Source organism: Haliotis cracherodii, unplaced genomic scaffold (assembly GCF_022045235.1).
Source record: "Haliotis cracherodii isolate W230 unplaced genomic scaffold, xgHalCrac1.p SCAF_6, whole genome shotgun sequence".
Lineage (NCBI taxonomy): Eukaryota > Metazoa > Mollusca > Gastropoda > Lepetellida > Haliotidae > Haliotis > Haliotis cracherodii.
Genome location: NW_027266319.1, coordinates 30,803,928 through 30,820,590, shown reverse-complemented (window position 1 = coordinate 30,820,590; position 16,663 = coordinate 30,803,928). Strand labels below are relative to the sequence as shown.

General features: G+C 42.7%; 1 protein-coding gene across 1 annotated transcript in view; it reads right to left on the bottom strand.

Moving 5' to 3' along the window:
- Positions 1-11,984: 11,984 nt before the first annotated feature.
- The window catches only part of LOC139445527 (uncharacterized), a 113,195-nt gene continuing 108,516 nt past the window's right edge, over positions 11,985-16,663 (bottom strand). The window contains exons 22-24 of the mRNA XM_071226669.1: positions 16,390-16,598; positions 14,651-14,756; positions 11,985-14,025 (exon numbers count right to left, since the gene is read on the bottom strand). Of these exons, the coding sequence (XP_071082770.1) occupies positions 13,846-14,025; positions 14,651-14,756; positions 16,390-16,598 (495 nt within the window). The 3' untranslated portion in view covers positions 11,985-13,845. The remainder of the gene's footprint in view (positions 14,026-14,650; positions 14,757-16,389; positions 16,599-16,663) is intronic.

Sequence of the window (16,663 nt, the reverse complement as noted above, 5' to 3'; positions counted from 1 at the left end):
CTATAAATCGGCATCAGTCCGGACCATTACAAGCAGCTACACAAACACACACACGTACATGCACTTCGCTATATAAGTGCAATAATCTTGGTCGCGACGTTAAACGCCGTGTCACCTCACCACCACCTCACCTCTTGGGTCCTGTATTTTCACTGCCTATGCATGTTGTTCTTTTGTTCGTCAGTGTATCAGTGGAATCACCGCTAAAGCTTATGTCTTCATGAGAAAAAGAAAATCGTTGTCAATCACGGTTGTAATATAGTTTCAAATAATTATATTACCAAATGTATTTTACAAAATAAAGGGTTGCATTTCCGACAATATTTCAGGTATGTCTGCAAAATAAATTTTGGCCAGAAAACACAAAGGACATAGACTGGAGCTTGAAGTTTGGCGTTTATCTTTCGACTGTGGCGCCACGTCTAATGCGTTGCAACTAACGAAGTAACGTCATGATAGTTCTGCGAGGTTTAGAACAAAGCTTTGCAAGGTTTGTTTCATTGTCCACGGATGTTGACTGTGTGACACACGTCCAATGGCCCTAATGTACGACTCAATATCCATGTAAAAAGTCCTGTTTGTGTATACAGGAAGAAAGGGGCGATGTATCTGCTGTCCCTACACTGACAAGGAAACACATCGTCCTTTGATCATCTGGAAAGCATCTGTAGTGTGATTTAACGGAGTTTTCTTAAAAAATATATCAAGATTTTAACTTCCACAACACATTGCTTCTAAGTTAGTTTTTTGTTGTCTGTCCTTTCTCAAATCAAACATATCAAAAGTCACAATAGCTCTTTATAATATGTTTTGTGATTATCGTTAAAATATTAAAATCCTTATGTCGATCATTATTAATTTTGAACCGAGAAAGGACTCGTTAGGTAATTTATCAATTTATAGATTGACAGGTTTCCCAAACCACACACATATGTTTCATATTTTTATTGTGATATGTGTTTGTGTTGCTAAACGCACACGATCTATTCCACTCAAAAGAAGTTAAAGAACACACGTATATTTCTTTCGACTACAGTTATAATGACATGGTTTGTGGGTATTGCAATACACAGTCTTCCAGTTGTGGCTGTCTTGTTTTTACATTGTCTCGAGTCGTGTTAATTTCTGGATTAACGTTTCACATCCCCACCGGGTTGTCTATGGAAGTTTTACTGACGTTGGTTACCAAGACGTATCGTTGTCCTGATCATTAATTGACTTCCCTTTCGATCTGTCAACGGCCCAATATAATGTCTGGTCAACAAGCGTTAATTTGTACTATGTGACTCCACTATGTCGGAACTTGGGGGGAAAACATGTCATTTGGGGATATGTCAGGATGTTTTTGAATCAAGAAGTCATTTAGAGAGTCTTTTTCAATATCAGACTTGTAAAAAGCATTTCAGTCCCCCATTCTCACATTACGCATAGAGACAATGTGGGAGGATAACGTCAATCATTTAACTTATCGTAACAGATAATGATGGATGCCATGCCGTTACACGGCCTATTCGCACTTATGATATTTATTGCTCTCAGTGTGTTAGAAAGAGCGAGACCCGTGAAGATCCGGGTTAGAATTGGTCTCCAGCAACCCATGCTTGTCTCCCCGAGAAGATCCGAGAAGGAATTGGTCTCTCGTAAGAGGCGACTAACGGGATCGTGTGGTCAGGCTCGCTGACTTGGTTGATGCATGTCACTGAAGCTAAGTTATTTTCAAGGCTGCGGTGGGTAAATGTACGTGACAACACAATATTTCCCTCCAAACAGCCAAACTCTCAAGATGGTGGGTGGACTCACTTCACTGTTCTCACCACTCATTGGTCACCAGGGATCATGTGATTAAAGTAAGCAATACATCGGCTGTTTTAGACACCAACAAAATGGCAACAAATGGGAACAGCCAGACGCCATATTTATTTATAATATTTACTGTTGACACTTGGTGGTTGTAACACTAATTGGTTCACTCTTTCTGTCATTAAACAATTTATAGGGCAGGCTTTCTAATCCAAGCAGCATGCTGAGGGTGGTCCTAGATAAACACCGGTTTCTTTATATCAGAGAGAAACATCAACATTTATCTTGCGAATTACATTTTCCAGATATTTCCCTTTGAGTCATTGATTGATACATATTTCTAAATATTATAGTCTAAGATTATTTCTTTTCATTAGATTAAGTAAACGTCTGTAAACAGGAAGTTGATATCTGTTGTGATCACATAACAGCATCTCGCACGCTGATTGGTAAAACACGTTGTCTGCTTTGCCTGCTTGCTTAAACTGTTTAGAGTTGTGCGTACTTTTTGCTTTTGGGCTTGACCATCCATCAGTAATTTTCGCTCTGTTTTCATATTGTGTGTGTGAGTGCGCGTGTGTGTGAGTACCACTTATGATACATTGTCAAATACGAGAACTATGGAATCCTGGAAGGGACATTGTCGCCCTTACAAAAACAAGCAATAAGTGTCAGAATTAACCAAACCGCGACAATGTGACAATATGATCACGCGCCAACGCGACATTTTGGACATTTGTCGCGTTGTCGCGCTTTGAATAATCTTTTTTTATTTAACCAAAGGACGATAATGCGACAACGCGACATTTTCAAGGTATAAAATGCGCGACAACCCAACAAGTTGATAATTTCGCGTTGGCACCCTTTTCGATTGTGAATTAATCTACGCTTGTGCGGAAATGGTTATACACATTGCATTTCTATTTAATTTAGAACAAATGATTGTATTCCTTGTGGCCTTTGCCAAGTCTGGGTGCAGCTTATTATAATCCAAACGAAAGAACTGTTTAAATCCAACTTTTCAGTAAATGGTAGGAATAATTATCCTTATAACATCCTTATAACTTTTAAAGTATCTTTTGTCTCTCTTGTTATGTTGGTGCCAAGAAAGATGCTGTTACTCCATATTGGTTAAAGCTTGGAGTTAAGAGACAGTCAAGCTGAAACCATCTCTGTCCCGTGTGTCATTATGAAACTGGGGGCACGGGTGGCTTAGTCGTCTAAGGCGCCGCGATTCGCTGTGCAGAGTTGCGTCCCTTGGGCACGCCAGAAACCTATGATTGTGGGTTCGAATCCAGGTTCGCCCCGATTAGGTTTGTCAGCACCATACCCGTGCTCGCGGGTTTCACCGAAGTGGTAAACGTCTGAGACCTGCATCACTTCGTGCTTTCCTCCCACATTAAGCTGACACGCTGTGATATGACTGGAATACTGTTAAAAGCGGCGTTAAACCAAACTCATTCACTCACTCATTATGAAACTGATAATGATCAGCATTGTTTTGTCCATGTGACAATGCATCAAATGTCTGGATGCAGGGATTAACTGTCAAAATGTGGAAAGAACATTTCAGCCTAACAAGACCTTATTTCTTATTAGATATCAAATAATCAACCTAATTTTACAAGAAACATTCCACTCTTCAGTGAAAATCAGTGACATTCGGGACATCTCTTGTTTTGTTAGAATCTCTTGTTGGACAGCTGATAGCGTCGTCCGCAGGCATAGGCATGTCTGTGCAGGCATAGTTTTGGTGGGAAAAGATATCAATTACAGCATCCAGCCTCATCCTATAGGCTGCGCTAAATTTAACATGCACGTTCGGTTCCCAATTAAGTTTTTAGTGCGGTTAAATCTACAATTAACCTTGATCTACATTGAAAACACAGTGTTTGTATCTCCTAATTCCAAATGTTAGTGGCTAAATTAATGAAAGTTTGGAAAGATAATTTAGGTAAGTGAGTGAGCGAGTAGTGCCTTTAGCAATATTCCCGCAATATCACGACGGGACACACCAGAAATGGGCTTAAGGCATTGTACCCATGTGGGGAATCGAACCCGGGCCTTCGGCATGATGAGCGAACGCGTTAGCCACTAGGCTACCTCACATTACCTGAACAGGTAATGTAACCGGGGAAAACTGAAACACCATTCCGGATTGCCCTTGGTCCAATGATGAATCCGATTGACAGATCTGAGATTATGGCATCTTCAGCTTGCACTGTTTAGGTGAAGAGAATACACAAAGACGACCATGTTCGTGTATTGCGTCATAACAATCTCACTCAAAGGACGCGTTTGTAGCTTATAACACGCTTTGCTTTTCAAAGGACATGCTTGTAGCTTTTCACGCGTTTTACTTTTCTAGTCAAAGTATCCCAATCCTCTTTCGAACATTATAATGTGTACGGATGTCTTAACCTTCATAATACACTTTGATCATATTTTCCGGAACAAAACTGTCAGATTCCTTCTTCCACAGTGCTCTCTAAAATAGTGTTAGGGGAATAAAAACATTTCTATATTCATATCTCCTTTGAGTGTTTGGTGCATGTAACAAGTTATTTATCTGTATCGCTAATATCTTTGTTGATCATGATCGGTTCATCTCCTCTTCTTGATCAACACATATTTTTTAACACCGGAAGCTCCATTTATCAACAGCATCTAAGAGTATTAGCGGCTTGGAAATATTGATGGAAAATTATGCTACCTGCTGAGAATATAATGCGAGTCTTAACTCTGATAAAAATAAGTTACAACAACTTGGAAAAAGTTAGATGTGTATTTGACGTATGTTTCTGGATATCTGTTGTAGGATCTGATCCAAGAGCAATTTTGTCTGATCATTTAATCTTTTCATCTTAATGAGAATAATGTCTGCATTGGGATTGGTCTTAAACACTATCGTACACACACCAGAAATTTAATTAACTTTCGGAAAACATGAAGAAGCAGTTATCACAATGTGATCCCGAATTTAATGACAAGTTCCTGTAATTATGGTTCGTTGATGTTAACCTTACTTCAAATACAGTTGGTATTAATCAGTGTTGCTCAGAGTGTCACGTGGTTCTGTTATGTCCAATGGAATTATCGCCAGATAATCGGGACTGGTTAATCTCTGGCGTTGACATTTTATATTGTATTACGGACTAAGAATTTGAAGTACAGAATATACTGTTTGTCTGTCTTTATCGACCTATCATGTCTCATAACCGAGCATTGCATAGCTACACAGAGAATAGTGGTTGTCGAAGTTGTCTTCCAGAATGAACCTTTTACCTCATCATGTGACATTCTAAATATTGACCAATTAGACTGCGATCTCCTTTAAACTACTATCCAACAAAAATCAATAACCAATTGTCAGCATATATTTCAGTTATTCAACATTGGCGCCAGGAAATCATGAATATTACCAGAGCGTACGTCTTGGGACCTTTGTCTTCCCTTCTCTTCAGCCTAGTTCGTACAGCTTCATCGTCGAAACCGCTTTATCGGTGTTTCTAGAAGGGAGCTAACTCCGCTTGCCTAATCTAAAGTTCGAGATGCATTCGTCACCACTCGCCTCTTTCCGTAACCTGCGGCTTGTCCCGGAATAACACGAGTTGGTCACGAATGTTCGAGGTGTTCCCCACATTCGAAATTGTGTTGAGAATATCTACTACGTAAACAAAGCCGTATTTAGAACTACTATTGTGTCTATTTTAAATAAGTATTATGACTTTTAATTGGATAAGGACGTACACGTACGTAGACACTTCAGCAGAACTCACTTCTACGAACATCACAACACTAGGTCGGGGGATCATTAATATTCATGAGTTATTCCTTTTATGGAACAAGTTCTCGGAAAGGTTTCGAGGTAACTGGCTTGTATCATGTCCGAGTTTGATTCAAGTGTAGAGATATTTTCAGGCTCATATCGTCACCGACATTTATGATTAGATTGATGTGTTATACTGGAAAGAGGGATTGAGTGGTATTGCCTCTGTAAGTTTAATTTGAAGTAGATGCATGTCATCGTATCTTAGTTGCGTGGATTAATGCTGATGATATCAATCACTGGATTGTCTGGTCCAGAATCGATTAACAGACCGCTGTCATATAGCTGGAGTATTGCTGAGTGCGGCGTTAAACAACAAACAAATACAAATAGATCTTGCTGTGTACTATTTTTGCAAAACTATTATGGAACGAGTGTGGTCAGCTATAATGCCGTTATTCAAACATCAAAGACTTTGTGTACTTTTCGTGGAATTAACGTCCCACTAAATGATTTACAAAGACATTTCCCATCAATATTACAAAATGAATATAATATATATTGCTACATGTCCATGCAAAATAATTACCAATGTGAGCCCACTAAATGACCTTGTCAACCCACTGAAGCACAGCAATTTATATAAATTGTGCAATCACTATCATGTAAAAAGTGGGCCCACATTTAGAAACTACATTATCAGCTCTAATTATACAACCCAATGAAGGTAGGCGATATACAAATGTGGGCCCGCTTGGTTAGATCACCATGGAAGACGGGGGAAATGGGCCCACATTTTAGAAAATGGTTATCAGCACTAAACCAATCTGAGAAGATTTACTGATGGAAAGATAGATATATAATGCATTCAAACATTTTATTAAGAATATGGTTTACCTTCTGGATACGATGGCCATTTAATAGTTAGACCAACAGCAACGTACAGCGTGACTGATGCCATTTCTCGCAAATACAAAAACAATGGCGATAGCCCCCGTTTGAGAATAGAGTGACCTCCCTTTCCAAATGTGAACCCAATATGAACCACTGATAATGCTCCATCTATATTGACGTTGACTATTCGCACATCCACTCTCCAAACTGTATCTTACAAGTTCGTACACCCACTCTTCGAACTGTATCTTACAAGTTCGTACACCCACTCTCCCAACTGTATCTTACAAGTTCGTACACCCACTCTCCCAACTGTATCTTACAAGTTCGTACACCCACTCTCCCAACTGTACCTAACAAGTTCGAACACCCACTCTCCCAACTGTATCTTACAAGTTCGTACACCCACTCTCCCAGCTGTATCTTACAAGTTCGTACACCCACTCTCCCAACGCCTTACAAGTTCGTACACCCACTCTCCCAACGCCTTACAAGTTCGTACACCCACTCTCCCAACTGTATCTTACAAGTTCGTACACCCACTCTCCCAACTGTATCCTACAGGTTCGTGCAGCTCCATCTGTTTTGACGCTAACCAACTATCCCAAAATGTTCGTATTAGCTTCATAATCTTGAAGCTGCTTGTTGTCCTTTCAGCACGAACAAGAATAATCATGTCTATCAACAGGGCGTTGATCGTCGTTCGTTCTGCCACCATTCCAGATTCGAATATACAACCCATAGAGATATACGAGGGTTGATTGCTAAGTTCAAAGCCTCACGTGGAAGGAATTACATAACCTTGAAATCTATTGTAGTGGACATTACGTGATGTCATAGAGGTATATCTACAAGAACTTGCAATTTGTATACCCAAAGTATAATATGCAGACCTTTGAAAAATGGGCAAACTCGTGATCAAGAACTTGACACCAAAAGCCATCCATGATAGTGAATACGTAATGACGATAAATAGCTGTAAAATAATTTCGGGCCAAACCCTTCCTTCCTGGGGGTAGTGCATCGTCTGACCACTCCTTCCTTCTCTCCCCTATCTCACACCTTGACACCCTTTAGAGCCTTGACCATACCTCCCACCACACCCAACAACCCATCCTGACGTCCCAAACGAACCCATTGCCTTCTCCCAACCACCACTCAACGGATTTCACCATGCCAAGCAAAACCAAAAGGAAAAGCTAAAATTCATCCAGCGGAGCGTGTGTAGCTGAAAGAGTGTAATCGTTTTTTGCAATGGTGTGTCACTGCAATGAGAAATCTTTGAGCAGGGCGTGTTCCTTTGAAGACTCATCATAAGTCCTGGCTGTTGAGACACCAGATTGTGAATCCTCGTCTCTCTGCCGATGAACGTCTGAGTTACCTTGATGCAGTGGGATTCGTACCTGAGACGTTTTGATATGCATTTTGCTGGACTGGCAGTCCTACCTGCAACAGCTTCCACGCCAAACTGCACCACCATGAAAAAAGGCAGCACGAGGTGTTATACAGAACAGAAAACGTGTACAGAAAATAACACAGCAGAAAACAGCAGCAGTAGCACCTGATACATCAATGACACGTATGCTGTTAAGAAGTCGAGCCAAGGAGAAAATTTCATCAGGGACATTGCCCTCATCCCTTCACATTCATCACCATAAATAGAGACATCCAGCCACTTTAACAGCAGCAACATCAACAACAAGAACAACAACAGCGAACACCTATCATGTCTCGACGTTTGGTGCCATGAAGATGAAAATCAAAGGACAATCAACCAGTAGTGTTGTCTAAGCCATTCCAAAGAAGCGCTGGTGCCTACCCAGGTTGGGGAGACTCGACCAAACTTGAGGATCCCAAGAAAGGAGCGGCCGTCGCCCTAAGTGGATTCACTTTTAATAAACAGGGCAAGGTCAGGGATAGTGTCATCATGAGTCAACCCTAGAGAAAGATAGGCAACACTGCCCCAGGCGTGGGCTTATCTTCGCTCAAGAAGACGTTGCCTCCTACATTGACACGATGGCTCTAAGACACCTATTTTGATCTCTGACATCCTGCGGGGTATCGTGGCTTGCATTATGGCAGGCAGCTGGACGCAAAGCTAAAGATTCTGGGACGTCCTCAAGGCCGACACAACGCCGGATTCATCAATGGCTGAAAACCCAGGACACGTATACATCGCACAAACCTGACCGGCGATCGTTTCCCAGGAACCATTACCATGTGGTGGCGTGGATGACTTGTGGCAAGCGGGGACTTGTCCCATCTCAGTTAGACAGACAAAGGCATCGTATTTGTCAATAAACCTTTCAGGCGTACATGAAAAAACGAGGGATCAATTTCTACACCAGTCAAAACCCAGAAGCTAAAACATCAGTGGTAGAGCGTTACCAAGAACCTTGAACAACCGTATGTGGCATTATTTCATAAACCATGGAACATGTCAATACTTCCGGGTTTTACTAAAACTGATCCATGCCTACAATAATTGGATACATCCTACAATTGGAGTACGCCCTTGGATGTCCATTCCAACACTACTTTGGTTAAAATTCGTGTCTTGGATCATATGGAACAACAACTGCAGCAGCAGCACAAACACCATCACAAACAACAAGAAGACGAAGGCATCACCAAAACAGCTACTATTACCCAGTTCCCGAGTGTGTCTAAACAAACCAAAGGGACGTTTTACAAAGCTTATCTTCCCAACTGGACGACTGAATTGTGTACTGTTGGCCGGGAAGTGAAGGGGCATGTCCCTTCTGATCCCTGTTCCTCCTGATCCCTGGCCATTTGGTCCTTAAATAGAGCTCCCCTGTCTCAACCATCAGTTGTGCTCTGGACATCTTGAAGAGTGAACCCATCCCACGGTTATGTCCTCCTCACTTGGTAGGAGCAGCAGCAGCAGCAGCAGCAAGCAACGTTCACCAAGCTGGTGTTGCTTTGACATGAACTTACCTGGAAGTAAAGTGGTGCTTTTCTAAAATATGGTGTGGTCATCATGAGTATGATTCAGTTGGCTTTGGACCACGGCGAGAAGCAGTTGTGGACAGCCTTGTTGGCGTGGGGTATTGGCTCCCACAACCCACATCGTTATGTTCTACGCCTTTAGCCACAAGAGCGTTAGCTTCCTCCGCATCCAATACCCCATCCGTGTCAAGTTACGTCCCTTAATGGTGTCTCATGATGTCTGTGGTGAATACATTGATTTCCATAACGGACTTTTATGTGACATTTCCAAGTGATGATATGCACTTTATTTCTAAATTCTGAACATGTTTAAAGGTGTTTACATGTTTGGATGATGGGGATGTTGTGTTTAGGTAGTGTTTAGGCTGAGGCGATAGCTTATTACATGTGTTTAGACCCTACACTTTACGTGTTTAGTTAGAACACGCTATATATGCATACCGTCTTGTATTCGTTTACATTCCTAAAAGATATTTTACAGTGTGGATTAAGTAGTGATTTAATAAGTAATATGTACTAATCTTCAGTAACTTCGTACAGGCAGGATAGTAAATTCGCTGTTTACTAACAGTCTGGCCGCTGTCACTAATTAAGTTAGTAGAATTCACTAGGCTTCCCAGTGTGGGGGAATTCAAGGCAATGCACCAATGCACAAATCAACCGTAGCCATGGATTTAGTGCACGAGTGGGGATTTGAACTTCAGCACTCATCTGTTTCTCCTGATCCCCAACCGGTACCAAATTCGACTCGAACGATGGCGGCATACAACTGTACTTTTGGACAGCAAAGAGAGAGACTTCTACGAGTCTTGGATTACATTCCTCCAACATCGTCGGTAAAAGTGTAACAATATGGAAGGGGATTTTGTTGAAAAATAAATAATTTAATGTCTTAAGGTCAAGTATTTCTATGCGAGGCTCTGAGCTTATCAATCACGCCTCATTGCTCGACCAGACTCATATATATTTCATCCCACTAGGAGACAACCGGAGCCTACTATATAATGTTCACTCTGCAATGGCTCTCTGATATGTGATTTAGTGTCTGTTCGTGATAGGTTGTGGCATTAGCTTCACATTAGTGAGCGAATGATGAGTTTAATGCCCCAGTCAGCACCATTTGAGCTTTATCACAGCTGCCTGATCTGAATCGGGTCTAGAATGATTAGCAACGATCCACGCCATCGGTGGACCAGATTTCTAGAATGTTTAATTTGAAGGACTTGAGGGGGGGTGTTCGGCTACTGGATTGCGTTTGTTACACGCTGGATATCACGTCGAGGGTACAAAACAAAGCGGCTGAAAGCATGATGTGCTGAAGTAGTGAGTGGGCTTAAGTGTTCTATGAAAACAGCATTGTCATGTAGATATATTTAGTCCTTCTTTGAAAGGACAGACGTTACTTCAAAATGTTAAGCTGGAGATCGAAAGTTCTTCAAAGGAAGTATTCAGTCTTATTGAAAGTTCGCACCCAAAGGAGACATAGGCACAGGCATGCTTCCATTGTTTTTGCAGGTGTCGGTTAAATCTTTATTGACATCGCCATCTTGACTTTATTGTTTTTTAGACATTGACGTAATTACATATGTGCGCGCTGACGTGCTACTGAAAGGAATAGTTTCACAGTTTCATATTGTGGGGGATGGGTGGGTGTGTGTTGATGGAGTTTCCTTGAACCTCTGTTTCTCCACTGTTTGATTTTACGAAATCTCAAAGGCAAGGATTTAAAAACCAATGTGGGATAATCCAGATGGTACCGTTCTGAGCGCAGTAGTGCAGATTATCAGATTATCCACTGTTTGATTTTACGAAATCTCTAAAGCAAGGATTTAAAAACCAATGTGGGATAATCCAGATGGTACCGTTCTGAGCGCAGTAGTGCAGATTATCAGATTATCCAGATTTATGGATACGAATAATGTTCCTCTGTTTATATGAATAATGTTCCTCTGTATATATGAATAATGTTCCTCTGTGTATATGAATAATGTTCCTCTGTATACATGAATAATGTTCCTCTGTAGATAGGAATGATGTTCATCAGTATATAGGAATAATGTTCCTCTGTAGATAGGAATGATGTTCATCAGTATATAGGAATAATGTTCATCTGTATATAGGAATAATGTTCATCAGTATATAGGAATAATGTTCCTCTGTATATATGAATAATGTTCCTCTGTATATATGAATATTGTTCCTCTGTATATAGAAATAATGTTCATCAGTATATAGGAATAATGTCCATCTGTATATAGGAATAATGTTCATCTGTATATAGGAATAATGTTCATCTGTATATAGGAATGTTGTTCATCTTATATAGGAAAACGTCCAAAACAATATCATCCGCTAAGCAGGATTTCCTTACTAACGTGGGTCCAGAACACCGAGTTTTCATAATTCACAACACACTGAATGCAATACAAATGCTGGTTTTAGATATTTTATGTATAAGGCAACAAGCATTAAAAAAGGTTCAACAAACAAACACTTTGAGAAACATTGCGCGAAGCAAAACATGGAACTCCATCAGCTTTGTACGTTGAAATGTTTATTGTTCCCATGCCTGGATGTCCTCCAATGTATTGCTCCAACATATAACCATGTCCTTCAGATGATTGCCTTTGTCAGACAACTGGTCCTATATACAACAATAGTCTTCTCTCGTCAGAAATGTCCCCAAGGATAAATAAAAAAAACTCCGTAAAATCTGAACTAACAAACCAGTTGGTAGATATACCAGTATGTATATACAGTCAATATATCACACTCCCTTCATCTCCATCTTCATCTCTCTGATACATTCATACTACGTGACAGGGAGAAACTCATCTTCTCGGCCAGTGTTGGTGATGGCACATTTCAAAGGGCCAAACCCCTTCCCATAATCCAAAAATCTCTGCTTTAAGCAGAGTCCATTGACACGAGAACATCTCGCATATTTTATGACAGTTATCCTATGGGAAACGATCGTCAATATATCATGGGTTTGTTGAAAATACGTTCCTCCATGTTGCACAAGAAATATTGCCATTTGTGCGGTGTGCGATGTAATCAGAGCGTTGATTGGTCAACTCGCTGGTTACTTGGTCGAACCAGACCGTGGCTTGATTCGGTAGTTACAAACAGCGGCCACACTACGTTTGTAGAAAGGAACGTGTATACGTGTGTATTTAAGATATAAACGATGAGTGGGAGGTGTTGAATCGTACAACAAAGCACTGCATGGGGGATAAACCATGAGTGTCGCTGCCCCGAGTGGTATATTCTCCCTTGAGTGATTTATTGTACGATAAACAACGACCACGACTCGTTTATTTGTTATATGAGATATGAACATTATGTACAGCCTCTTTAAAGATGTTGGTAAATTGTCACATCGATTATCTATACCTTTTCTCCTACTACCAATTGTCAAATCTATCCCGGTTTTGGATGCGATAGTTCGGCCATCGCGTTTACCTGCATTGCCCCGCTACATCTATGGGGTAGAACTCACTAGACACTCCCCTCTCAGAAAAACATACGACGTCATCAAGTTGCGAGTGCGAGTTCGATTCTCCAGAAATGACGTCATGACAGAACAATGTTTTATCGTGAAAAAAACAATACTTCGTTCTTCGTTGTTCTTTGCGATTTATAGCTTAGCTATCGTATGTAAACCTGTAAAGTATTGACGATGTTCGAAAGGTCAGATACACACTCATAGACAAAGTTACAAGGTTACCACAGGCCAGTTCTTGCATCAGTAATAAAGTCTTAAAGGCGGGACCCTCTCTGCCAAACACGCTAGCAGGACTACCGTGACCTCTCCAATCAATATTCCATCAATATTCACACTTGATGAAGTTGTCCATCTGGTAGTTCCAGGGTTCCAGCTATATAAGTGCCAAATGTCACCTAGGCCACATATGTTGTAGGCAGAACCTGGTTAAAGGCGGCCTCTTCGCGGTACATAGAACACAATGACCAATGTAATATCACATGAGAGATGAGTCCATACAAATCTAAAACAAATCCCACATCAAACTCTCACAAATGAGTTCTGACATATGGACATAAGTTGTTTTTTTTCTATCGCGTTAGTGAGTAGGTTTTGTAGCAATGATCCAGCGATATCTCAGCGGAGCACACACAAGGTTCGGACACATTACACAGTACCCATATATGCAGAATCAAACCTGTAGTTTCCACGTGACGAAAGACTGTTTTACCCATAAGGCAACTTGAACACCCGTTTCCTGTCGACGACATCAATGTTATGCTGTCTGTCCAAATCTGTACATGGCCTTTAAGCTACAGTTTCACACCTGTGTCGATGTTAATGTGAAGCAACTGTTTCAAAGCGAACCACCGAAGCGAATCGTAAGTACGTAAATCGTTTCGTGGAACCTGTTTACAGAAAAACTTCAGGAATAAAAACCAGCCTGCGAACTGGAGTAACCGGAAGTTGACATGTCGCTGTTGTCCACGCTTGTCATTCCCACAGCTCCTTTGGTGTTTTCTTGGCGGACGATTGTATCAGCTGACTTCGCCTGCGACGAGTGGAACATCTCCTGTTTGGGGACACTCTCCAGTGCGAGGTATTCCTGCATGGGGAAAGATATGTATCAACGAGGTTCTATATATGGAACCGACAGCACTATGTCTTTCTGAGGGTTTATATGCGCCCGGAGGCGTAAACAAACTAAAAGACGGAATTGGGGTTGGGGTATAACGCCGCTTTGAACAGTGCGTCAGTTATGCCAACACGTGACAGTTGTTTTGGAAGACAGCGCAACGTGATAAGAACAGACGTTTTACCACTTTGGTGGAACCAATGATAATAATGGTTCTACTAATTTACCTCCGACATCAGTGAGTGACAGAGTTGGGTTTCACGCTGTAGTTTCGCCAAATGTGGAAGGAAAGCAAGACTTAATAGAGGACATGAACCTTTTCGCAAGAGTACTTGTATGGAGCTGACAAGGAATGGCGAGGGAGTATCGGGATTTGAACCACGACTATAGGATCCTGGTTTCCCCAAAGGGACGCAACTCGTACAGCGTGCAACAAGTGCAGCGCCTAGAACGACTGGGCAACACAGGGCCCTCGCAATATTCAGGTCCCAAATGTTGCTGCTCCTATCATTAACACAATGGAGTAAATTTCAACTCGTAAACTTCACGGACGAGTCTCCAAGGAAATATCCTACCTGTGAACAACAAAACTTACCCGCTCTGCAACTCCAAGAAGCAGCTGGTCAAGAATCTCAGTTAGTCTGTGGAATGGCGGCCTCTGTCTGGGATCTTCATTCCAACAGGCATTAATAATTCCATACCTGAAGCAAATATAGTGTGACGTTGATGCTATGCTTACATACTCATCAGTTCAGGCTAGGAAACTTCACATTGAGTCTCGTTCATCGCGACGGGGCTTAAGCTTGTGCTTTTATGATTAACTAAAAATGATCACATTTAGCTCCCTCTGTCTGGAGGTCAGGTCTGTCTGGAGTGTACTTACAGTTTGTCTGGACAGTCGGTGGGTGCGTCATGCGGAGATCTGTCTGGAGTGTACTTACAGTTTGTCAGGACAGTCGGGGGATCCGTCATGCGGAGGTCTGTCTGGAGTGTACTTACAGTTTGTCTGGACAGTCGGTGGGTGCGTCATGCGGAGGTCTGTCTGGAGTGTACTTACAGGTGGTCTCGACAGTTGGGGGATGCGTCATGCGGAGGTCTGTTTGGAATGTACTTACAGTTTGTCAGGACAGACGGGGGCTGCGTCATGTAGAGGTCTGTCTGGAGTGTACTTACAGGTGGTCTGGACAGTCGGTGGGTGCGTCATGCGGAGGTCTGTCTGGAGTGTACTTACAGATGGTCTGGACAGTTGGGGGATGCGTCATACGGAGGTCTGTCTGAAGTGTACTTACAGTTGGTCTGGACAGTCGGAGGCTGCGCAATGCGCAGGTCTGTTCGGAGTGTACTTACAGTTAGCTTGGACAGTAGGGGGCTGCGTCATGCGGAGGTGGGGGTGGAGTATACTTATAGTTGGTCTGGACAATCGGGGCCTGCGCCATGCGGAGGTCTGTTCGGAGTGTACTTACAGTTGGTCTGGACAGTTGGGAGGCTGGGACATGCGGAGGTCTGTCTGGAGTGTACTTACAGTTTGTCTGGACAATCGGGGCCTGCGCCATGTGGAGGTCTGTTCGGAGTGTACTTAGAGTTTGTCTGGATAGTCGGGGGCTGCGTCATGCGGAGGTGGGGGTGGAGTGTTCTTACAGTTTGTCTGGACAGTCGGGGGCTGGGCCATGTGGAGGTCTGTTCGGAGTGTACTTACAGTTTGTCTGGACAGTTGGGGGCTGCGTCATGCGGAGGTAGGGATGGAGTGTACTTACAGTTTGTCTTGACAGTCGGGGGCTGCGTCATGCGGAGGTCTGTCTTGAGTCTACTTACTGGTTGTTTTGACAGTCGGGGGCTGCGTCATGCGGAGGTCTGTCTGGAGTGTACTTACAGTTTGTCTGGACAGTCGGGGGCTGCGTCATGCGGAGGTGGGGATGGAGTGTACTTACAGTTTGTCTGGACAGTCGGGGGATGCGTCATGCGGAGGTGGGGATGGAGTGTACTTACAGTTTGTCTGGACAGTTGGGGGCTGCGTCATGCGGAGGCCTGTTCGGAGTGTACTTACAGTTTGTCTGGACAGTTGGGGGCTGCGTCATGCGGAGATCTGTCTGGAGTGTACTTACAGTTTGTCTGGACAGTTGGGGGCTGCGTCATGCGGAGGTCTGTTCGGAGTGTACTTACAGTTTGTCAGGACAGTTGGGGGCTGCGTCATGCGGAGGTGGGGATGGTGTGTACTTACAGTTTGTCTGGACAGTTGGGGGATGCGCAATGCGGAGGTCTGTCTGGAGTGTATTTACAGTTTGTCTGGACAGTCGGGGCCTGCGTCATGCTGAGGTTGGGATGGTGTGTACTTACAGTTTGTCAGGACAGTTGGGAGGCTGGGGCATGCGGTAGCCTGTTCTGTGGAGCTCCGACAGGTGGTCAGCAGGCACTCCGGGGTAGGGGCTACCTCCAAGGGTGGCGATCTCCCACAGAAGGACGCCAAATGACCACACGTCACTCTTGTTGTTGTACTGACCCCATAGTAACGCCTCCGGACTTAGCCACTTGTAGGGGAGACGACCCTGTACAGGACAGAGGGAAGATAATGCTGTTATTAAATACATCAGGTATGTTCAACTCCGTAAAC